Raw genomic sequence first — 10903 nt, forward strand, 5'->3', positions numbered from 1 at the left:
GAGTGTTTGTGCGGCCTGTTCAGGGTGTGACCTGCCTTCACCCAATAATGGATGGATGGATCCATGAAAAACTGTAGTAGCAATGAGACTATTTATTTTTGTAATGAACATTGCTGCTCCAAAGTCCTGATGTTTTACTGTGTAGGAGATTGCTGTTGACACTGCTGGCACAATTTTTATGATGAACCATCATGCCAAAGGAAATGCTGATTACATGTAGGAGCATTTGTCTTTATTTTCAAAACTGCACATCCGCATACACATTATATACTTTTTTAAAGCATGTTCAGTTGGAGTTAACTTAATCTTTCTTGCAGTAAAGTACAGAGAAACTTTCATTTTCTTCCTTTTTGTCTTGATAGCTAAATGTCAAGTTTGAGCGAACGTTGTTAGAGTTATAAATATTAATCTGCTCACTTTTCTATGCATTTTGACCTGTTTGGAATGAACTGAAACTCATGACTTACCTAGCATGTGCTCAGAGCACTCTGGACACTAGAGTGCTAAACTGTTGCTAAATTCATCTGAATTCTACAGTCATGGATGTGAAGTCACTCTCAACCAAGAATTCCAAAATTTCCAAATGTTTTTAGACTGTTCACTATTTGAGCAACTTGCTCTTGAGAGATCAATACTGATAGAACTAACCTACATGGTGAGTCATCGACATAGTTTTGAAAAATGAAGAATTTCCAGCTCTGGAATGCTGCACAACATTTTGTTCGCCTGCCGATTCTAACTAATGTTGAGCCAAGCTGGAAAGGACCAAAAGCAACAGGGAACAAAGTTTGTTTCTAAACTTTAGATGCTTTTTTACTGCTATATTTCCTTTAAAACAAAACAGATTTAGATGTCTAACTTATGCAGACTTGTGCAAACTACAAACCAGTTTAACTAACTACAGTGCAAGTGCAACTGCTCTGAACTAACTTTTAGTGAACTTATATTACTTATTTCTGTCTAAAACATCAAGCAAAATCATGTAAACAAATAAAACCATCCACAGATAAGAAGTTCTCCCCTTGTACCAAAACTGTTGTTGGTTTTTGGGTACAGTGTGAACAATGTGATAAATGAAACAATAGGTTTTGAATCAGATTGTAAGGAAGATTTATACAATTTTCATATGTTGCTATGTATACAAATGTTTCTAAGTAGCATGTTTATGATACAGGTAGTAAAAACCAATTTAATTGTTTTTTCTGTATTTGTATGTATATTTATTTTAAGTAGACTTTACCAAAAACTTCTCTGATACATTTTGAAACTGCACACCTCCACCCACATCAGATGTTTAACTAGGAATGTGAGACGTTCCTGACGCTAATATAAAAGGAAACCTGAAGAGTGAGTCTCACTAACGTCTTCTGTAAGGTAAGAAACTCCACGCTTGCTTTCATTTATATCAATCTGAGTTTTAAAGCTATTTAGAAAAATTTTAACAAGCTCAATGAAAACGTTAAAGACTGAGTAATTTGAAAACCAAATTGACTCTGTCTTCTTTTGTCACTGACTGAAACCTTTCTTTTGAAGGTAAAAATACTTTACGTACTCAGAGGAGCAGAAGGGACCAGAAAGCATGATCTATTATTGAGACCAGTGCTGCCCAACACTGGTTCTTGAGATCTACCACTCTGCGTGTTTTCCTTCCTTTCTTGCTTCGTATTAGCTGACTCAGGTACATCCATATTCTGTCCGCCTCCAAAAGCACACCTGATCCAAAGTATGAGCAGTAAGATAAACATGGAAAACTGGCAGGGTAATGGATCTTAAGAACCAGCGTTGGGCTGCCCTGATCAAGACCAAATAAAATGGATGGGGAGTTTCCAGTAAACATGAATTAGGAAAGGAAATTTCTAAAGAAGAAAATGTGAATTTTATATAGGTAAGAAGGATTTCTATAATTTTTGTATTCATTATGTCTTGTATTCACTGTAGCTAGTCTGAGTAATGATAGAATTGTTTCTTCAGGAATCTTTTGACACGGTTAATTATAGTATAGGCGGAGCCTAAAGAAAAAATGTTCATAGCTTCGGAAGCAACGTTTTTAGTCTCGCGTTGCTCGGAAATGTTGGTTAGAGAAAGCAAAACCTTTCTGAGCGCCGTAAAGACAGCTAACTAAAGTTTGATTTGATAATTCCATAAATCCAAAATGGTAAGTTTGTTTTCCTCTATTTCAGATTTAAATATATATTATTATTAAATCTTTTTTTGTTGATGTTTATTGTTGTTTTTACAGGTAAAAATATAAGCAGTCGATTGGGCTAACAATAATGCTAATATGCTAAAATGCCTGTTTGTTTTTTTATCAGGAAATCTAATATTTTTCTTAATACAACTTTAAAAAAATCAGCAACTGGAACCCGTTTTACATTGGTGGTTTGCTCTAAAACTTTTTTTTATGGCTTTTTGATTAAGCAAGAATGAGCATAGAGTGATAAAAAAGGATTCAAGATTAGGCCTTTACATACGGCAAGCTGTTGAAACATTTTCAGTTCAGAATGAAGGTTGATGTTGATCTTGTTTTATTTTTGGAACAAACAACATGGACGTGCACCTTTAAAAAACATTTTAGAAATACAGTAAAACAATGGAAAACTAACAACCATTTATGTCAACACAGTACATTTTTAGGAGCCATTTGAGCCAATAAACATCCTAAACTTTTGCTTTCAATTCTTAGGCCAGAGGACAATTTAACGAGGACAAACCAGTGAGTACACTTATTTGCACTTTTTCTTTTACTTATGTGAATTTATACATTATATATTTCTTGTAAAAATGTTGTTTGTTGGTGTAGACACTGGTAGACACTATCTTAGTTTACTCACACAATGAATGCCAAGTGACATCTTCTATTTGAAAAGAAGAAAAAATAACTGTAAATATATTTCTCTGTAACATATCATGGGAGTTTTGAACAAATTGATGAAGATAATATGTTTTCAAGCTATGCAAAATGAAAAAGATGGTAAAATACAGTTGTTTTTTATGAAAATAGATTAATACTACTAAGTCTGGACCCAATTTAGTTTCCATACAAATCAGATTTAGAGAGTTAATGTTGTAGCACTAATGTAGTGAGATATTAGTTATAAGTTTTGTTAATTCCCTTCTCTGTATGACCCATTTATCTGTTATTTATTTGCTATTTAAGGTTCAGTGTGAATCTAATCCGACTGGTGTGAATGGAGTGGTGGTTTATGATGATGTGACATATCCCATCCTCTCTGTAAGTAATCGTTTCATCTTTTGGCCCTCTCTAACTTGTCCTTGAATGTTTTTGAGTTTGTTTATGGTTTGGTGGTTTTTGATTCTAGTAACCCCCATCTTTTATAACCTCTTGTAGGTCCCAGTTGCTTGTGTGGGTGGTCCTGATGTGTCAAGGTAAACCCTGACAGTTTTTTCCAGATGCCAAAATCATACAGGGCATGTGATATGAATTGAACGGTTGAAAGCTTGTTCTTCATTGTGCATTTGGCATATGCTATTCACACACATTGAAAGAGGATTGCCAAAATGTAAAATGTAAAAAAAAAAAAAAAATCTGGAAATTAATTTCCAGAAATTAAAATAAAATGTTAAAAAATGTAACATAATAAGAAACAGGAAAAGTTGGGTACTATGGGACATTATTTGGATGTTAAAGTTTGAAGGAAAGCAGAAGAATGTTTTCCTGAACTTTGTTAAAGAGTTGATCATGCAATCACCGAACTTTTGCAATAGCTGTGGCCAGAAACTTTTTAAAAATTTAGCCAAATATCTTCTGGCTGAAAAGGTTAAAAAAAAAAAACATCATCCAGTCAGTGCTGTCCAATAGTTACCTTTTCCATTTTATTACATTTTTTTTTTGTAGGTCTTAGTGCCTCATTTTTTACTTCGTATAATGTAAAGTTTTCTTTAATTAGTTGTTTTGCTTTATTAACTTGTAATCTCTAATACGTTTTTGCTTTGAGAAATTAGTTATCACCCTGGCACTAATGGGCGTCCTAAATTTCTTTGACTTTAAATCTTTATTTATTTATTTATTTATTTTCAAAATGCAATTCAGGCTGAATTTTCTTGTTTTCCATTTTCTTGGCAGACTGAGCAACAATGGAGCGAGGATAGAAGATGTTGACTTAGTCTTACAAATGCTACTGCTGATGATGTTCTGCACAATCCTTGACCCCTGACAACTTCAGGAGCAAACAGCGCATCTTGATTCTTTTTTTCTTTTTTCTTCGCTCACCATTTCATTAATTGCACAACATTGGTCAATGTGAATTTCAAATCATAACACATACACTCATTTATCCACTGAAACACAGGCTTCTAGCTTTATAAATGATAAATGTTCTTTGCAGTCCTGAGTCCTGAGTATTTGTTCTATGACAAGGATGAGGAAAACTCTGGGGGGAAAAAGAGCTTCAAGCTCTTGGTTTTAAAAGTGTTTAAAGCTAAGAATGTATTGAGCCATCAGAGCTTGACCAAAAAAAAAGTTTAGTATAAGATTTCATGCTGGAAAAAACCACCAGGTGTCTTTGTTCTGTACAACCTATCATTTGCGGTGTCCCAGAGTGGTAATTACACATCAGAGCCTACCTGATGATACTGATTCTGTCAAGAGAAAACAGCTCCAGTATTATTATACGGACCCTGAACACTGTCAGTTAAGTCTGCCCGGGAACTGAGAACAGTCCAACGAAGTGGCACACAAAAATGAGAGAACTATTTTTTTAAAGTAGATGATCAGAAACATAGATGTGGAGTCCTTGCACATGGAGAAGGAAACGAGAAAAAAAATGTGATATTTGTGAATTGTTCCAAAAAAATATGGACGTTGATCTACATTGATTTTTTCTTTTTTAATCTATCAGCAGGTGTATGTTAGAGAGGATTAGAAGTTATTTCAGAAGTCAGAGCTCTTTGTCCCCATCTAGTCACCAGTGGGATCCGTCTCCAGAGTTCTGAGTGCACTTCATCTCCCAGCAACCCCAGCGCACAGTTTCTGGATGCCACACACCTGACTTTCATTTGCACTCACTCAAAGTATACTTAAGCACTGTACTGAGCCTCACTCAGTGCAAAGTGTTGTTTGTGCCTCTCAGCCTGCATTACCGATATATCTGGAGATCTGGATCTGATCCTCTGATTTCCTGACCCTGTTTCGTCACTGGCCTAGTTTGCCTGCCGCAATCTTGACTGGATCCTGATTACTTCCTCTTTCCTCTCTGATGCTCCCATGCTTGTTATTGACCCTTGCCTGTCTGAATCTGAATTAGCTTTGTGGACCTTTAGCTGAGCTAAAAAACCAACTGCATTTGTACCAACCGTCCGCCTGTTTGGTGGGAGGTAAAGTAACTGCCCACATTGTGACTTAAGCATTACACACCTGATGTTTTTTAGGCAACTTCTCGTAACACTATGGCATCAAACCATTCACCTACCTCTGCACTTTAATAACCTCAGCATGATTCCAGAAAATCCTCCAACGCGCTCCTGGCAGCTCAGGAGAACATGTTCTTCCTTTGGTGGGTGGGAAAGATGGAGCCAAGCAGGGTTTTCCTTTTTCCTTCCAACTGTTTGTTTCCTGCAAGGTTAATATTGGTGAGACATAATACCTCCATTTTCTTCTGTAAATGTTCTATCAGTTAAAGCTATTTAAACTGTTTTTTTTTTGTTTGTTTGGGTTTTTTAGTCTTTTTCTCATCTAAGGAATAAACAAGCTGCCTTACACTCATGCATTGTGGTTTCTGCATGTGGGTGTGCGTTGAGTAATGCTAATTAAGTGAACCATAACACCACCACTGCCATTAATTAGGGCTTGGTTTTTCAGTGAGATGTAGAATTAGATTTGCAATTAGGCTGTTGTGGTTCTGTAATGCATTTATTCATTTTGACAGCTTCAGGTTGGGAGCGCAGGGCCAGGGAAGACAAGAATAGATGTTGAATCAGTGCACAACCAGTTTGGAAAAAAAAAAAAGTAAAGACAAGTTTGCTTGTTTTTAAAGCAAAATAAGTTGTGTTGGTGTTGGCATACTGATTTCCTCTGTTGGCATTTTCAGTCTGCAAATGTTATCTCAACATCAGGATTTATAATCTAAGATGTGAATGTTTGACATTTGCAAACAATTATAATAACATATCAGAAATTACTTTCCGCTTAGAAGATTTTGTGTTTAAATAGATTTAAACACTTTTTTTTTGTTATTTATAGCTGTTTTTTTTGTTCTTAAATGTGATCTTTTAACTTTAATTTTTATTTGTTGCTTAATTAAAAGTACAAAATTGAATTAGCTAAATAAGTTAATCAGTCTAAAGATGTTGTTATAAAGTATTTAATGGTAATAGTAAATGCTTAATCTTTTTGAATGCTGTGTTGCAAGATCTTATTAAACAAGGCCTATTATGCACATTCTGAGCTTAAATATTTCAATTTCTTTCTGCTTTTTCTTTCTTCTATTTCCATTGTGAAAAGCAGTAAAACACTTGGAAAACGTGGCAAAGGAAAAGCTCTGGATTTCTTATCAAACAAAATTCCCATTAAAGGTATAGTCCTGAAGCTTGCCCATGGATTTAATCGCCAACATCAGTCACCCTGTCTATATGGATGACATCAAGCTATATGCTAAGAGCGAGCGTGACATTGACTCCCTGATCCACATCACCAGGATCTACAGTACTGACATTGGGATGTCATTCGGGCTCGAGAAATGCAGCCGGATGGTGACTAAGAGAGGCAAGGTAGTCCATACAGGAGGGGTCTCACTCCCAGAAGGAACAATCACAGACATTGAGGACAGTTACAAGTACCTTGGAATTCCACAGGCAAATGGCAACCTGGAGCAGGCAACAAGGAAAGCTGCAACAGCCAAATATCTCCAACGAGTAAGGCAAGTCCTGAGAAGCCAGCTCAATGACAAGAACCAGACCCGGAAAATAAAAAGCTACACACTGCCAGTTATCAGATACCCTGCAGGAATAATAAGATGGCCAAAGGAAGAGATACAGACCACGGATGTTAAAACACGAAAGCTCCTCACCATGCATGGAGGGTTCAATCACAAATCCAGCATGAGACTGTATGCTAGCCGCAAGGAAGGAGGCAGAGGACAAGTGAGCGTAGAAGCCACTATCCAGGATGAAACATCTAAGATGCATAAGTACATCAAGCTCAAGGCCCCAACTGCTCAGTGAATGTCTCAGGCAATGGAGAGCAGAGGATGCAGTGCTGGGGGACAGATCCTCATGGGAGGACAAACCCCTGCATGGGATGTACCACCGGACCATAACTGAAGTGGCAGATATCAAGAAGTCCTACCAATGGCTAGAAAGGGCTAGCCTACAGGACCGCCTTGAAGCACTCATCCTGGCAGCTCAGGAACAAGCCCTGAGCACCAGAGCGATAGAGGCTCAGATCTACCACACCAGACAAGACCCAAGGTGTAGGCTGTGCAAAGAGGTCCCTGAAACAATCCAGCACATAACTGCAGGATGTAAGATGCTGGCAGGGAAAGCATACATGGAGCGCCACAATCAAGTGGCTGGAATAATATACATGAACATGTGTGCAAAATATGGACATGAAATCCCACTGGTGGTAGAGAATGAGAGGGCAAAGATCCTGTGGGACTTCCAGATCCAGACTGATAGAATGGGAACAGCGAACCAACCAGACATTGTAGAGGTGGATAAAGAACAGAGGAAAGCCATTGTGGTGGATGTGGCAGTGCCAAGCGATGGGAACATCAGGAAGAAGGAACATGAGAAACTGGAGAAATACCAGGGACTTAGAGAAGAACTGGAGAAAGCATGGAAAGTGAAGGTGACAGTGGTGCCTGTGGTAATTGGAGCACTCGGAGCAATAACCCCAAAGCTAGAGGAGTGGCTACAACAAATACCTGGAAAGACCTCAGACCTCTCAGTCCAGAAAAGCGCAGTGCCAGGAACAGCCAAGATACTGTGCAAGACCCTCAAGCTCCCAGGCCTCTGGTAGAGAAACCAAGCTTGGGTGAGAAACCACCTGCGAAAGGGTGAGAGGGGCGTTTTTTATATATATATTGTGCCATTGTGAACCTAGCGTAAGAGTACAGGTAAAGCTGTAGGCCGAACACTGTGCGGGATTTAAGTTGCATTTAAAACACCCTTATACTTAAAGAACTGATATTTATTTTAAGAACAATTACCTGACAGGAGTTTTAAAAAAAATTTGACATGGAATAGAGGAAAAAGAGAATCTATTCATGCAATAATATAAACATCATTGTAGCACAAAGAACCCGAAGAAATTTGAACTGTTCGAAGCCATTTATGGGATTTATGAAAAAATATATATATCTATTTTGATTAAAAACTGGTTCATGACACATGCAGTCCCTTTAATTTTCCCAAGTGAGCAACAGTTGATTTAATTAAGCAAGAGGCAGGGGGTTACATAAATTATGTGTAGATGTCAAGAAACAGAGGGGGTGATTTTGCATTGTATTCCAAGAGCAGGGTGCACGTTAGAAGTTTTTACTTTGACATAAACACTGGACCAATAATCTGTTACTTAGTAAAAAAACAAATAAATTTTCATATCCAGTCTCTACATACAATGTATATTTGTGTAACCCTTGTGCTATCCCAGGCACTTTGACATTGGGAGATGGGTCATCTAGACCAGTGTTTTTAACTAGTGTGCCGTGGGAGATGGTCAAGTGTGCCGTGGGAAATTGCCCATTAACTGATCTAAAAACAATTACCATCTCCAGGAAATCAGCTCTTTGTTCATCCAAACAGGCCCTGATAAAACACTGAGAAGTTAAGAATATGAAATATCACAAAATTATTTTTTCTTTGTGTTTATATCAGTGTTTTTCAACCAGTGTGCCGTGGCACACTAGTGTGCCGTGGGAGATGGTCAAGTGTGCCGTGGGAAATTGCCCTCATTAACTGATGTAAAAACATCGGGAGTGGGGTCATCTAGACCCACTCACGCTGAACCTTTTTTCTTCAATGATTTGTGAACCTCACTGGTGTCCATGAATTACATGAAATCTTTCCACCTTTATCCACCTTTGTCATGGTAGGAATAACACGTCAATGCAAGGGTGGGGTCATCTAAGATAGCACAAGGAGTAAACGCTCAAACTGCGTTGCAGGAGCTCTGATCATGTCTGGATATTGATTTAACATCAAAACTGGACGCCCCTGACATGTGAATCGCATTAAATTTGAACACATTTTTGAGGTGAACCAGGTTTTAGTGCTTATTTAAGGAACTGCAACATTTTTGGCCACGTTTACACTGCAGGCGGAACCGACCCAATTCTGATTTTTTTTTTGCTCCTATACAACCTGTATCTGATCTTTTCAGGACAGTCTGAACAACACAGATCCGATCTTTTCAAATGTGACCCAGGCCACTTGGGTATGTGGTCCTGAATCCAATACGTATCCGATCTTTTGAAATGGGACCTCTGTCTGACCGGCAAGGCCACATGAATCCGACCCGTACGTCATCGATACGCTACAAACGTCATAATTCTGCGTTGAAGCAGAACTAGAACATAAATATCAACCATGGCGGACGATGCTGCTGAGACCAGTCAGTGGAAGGGAAGCGAGGTCACCGATTTGATTAACATTTGGGGTGACAGCTTCATTCAGGCCAAACTCAAGGACTCTTATCACAACCGCAAGGTTTTAGAAAAAATTCCAGTGAAATGGCCAAGCGTGGTGTTGAACCTTTCCCGCGATGACTTTTTTTCCTTTCCTACCGTGGTCAGAAGCGCGGGGGAGACCTTCTCCAGGGCCGAAGGCGGATCCTCCTTCGGGGTTCACTTCCCCGTTCGGACCTTCAGATTCTCCAGAACGGGTTAATAAAGAGTCAATAGCAGTTCTTCTGGGGGAAGCGTTCTTTTATTACCGTTCTCCTTCCTCCGTAACACACAACACTAATGCGCGAACCCAACACACTTCTGCTGCCCCCTCTCACTCCCTCCTGCTCTGCACGAGCTCTCTCCTCTCTATTACACACACACGTGCTGCCCCAACACATACACATCCCCATTCCACAACAGTGGGTACAGACGATCCTGGCTCCAATGCCTTCTTAAAATGAGAAAATTGTTGTTGTGCTGGCTTCTTTGTGAAAATAAATGCATTAATGCAAAAAGAGCTCTGCTGTTGACAACACTGTCGTTGACATCCATTGTTAACGTTAGTTACTTCAGCAAACAACGAGTGACGTTGTTCCCCGTTGAGTACTCTTCTGCGCATGCAGGTCACTTCTGGGTCATTTCACGGTCACACAGGAGATCACAAAAGTTCGCATTTAATTAGAAATGTCAACGACCGTGCAAAAAAAATCAAATTTTTTCAAAAAATCAGAATTGAGCATTAAGCCCTGCAGTGTGAACACAGCCGTAGTTACTAAATTTTAGTCTGTCCAGGTTAAGTTCAAATTCCCGAACCGAACGTGCGGGCTTCGGCTAACGGTACATCCCACTGAATGTTAAGCGAGTATCGGCATCTTTTTCATATGTTGGATGAGGTGTCGCACATGATAATATTAAACCTTTCATCCTTAATTGCACAATAAATTCATTACATGTGAGTTTGTTAAATAGCCACTCCTATATCCAGCTGAACCACTTTTAACTCCGAGCTGGTTTTAACCAGAAATTTCATTTAATGCTTCAACAAAGAAGCATTGACTTTTTTACCTGAAAGGCGGCCACAGTCCCCTCTTAAAAATGAGCTTTTAACCTCAGCAAAAAGTGGCTGCTGAAAATAAAGCAACTAAAGAGAAATAATACTTCTTTTTTTTTTTTTTTTGAGTGAACTAAAGCTGCCTGCTTTGATAAAAAGGAAACTAAACATTAAAAAAGATAAGGAAAAAAAGTGCCACAATAAGATTTAACAGCTTTTGAATTTG

The 10903-nt window shown here is 38.5% G+C and overlaps 1 protein-coding gene across 1 annotated transcript; it reads left to right on the forward strand.

The window, feature by feature from the left end:
- The first annotated feature begins 1523 nt into the window (after positions 1-1523).
- LOC111949134 (uncharacterized) lies at positions 1524-9308 on the forward strand. The gene is made up of 5 exons (XM_078934945.1): positions 1524-1885; positions 2684-2713; positions 3158-3232; positions 3350-3387; positions 4085-9308. The coding sequence occupies exon 5, from the start codon at positions 7124-7126 to the stop codon at positions 7976-7978; it is 855 nt and encodes a 284-aa protein (XP_078791071.1). The 5' UTR covers positions 1524-1885; positions 2684-2713; positions 3158-3232; positions 3350-3387; positions 4085-7123; the 3' UTR covers positions 7979-9308.
- The last annotated feature ends 1595 nt before the right edge of the window (positions 9309-10903 follow it).

Source organism: Oryzias latipes, chromosome 17, assembly GCF_053564925.1.
Source record: "Oryzias latipes strain Hd-rR chromosome 17, Olatipes_Hd-rR_3.1".
NCBI lineage: Eukaryota > Metazoa > Chordata > Actinopteri > Beloniformes > Adrianichthyidae > Oryzias > Oryzias latipes.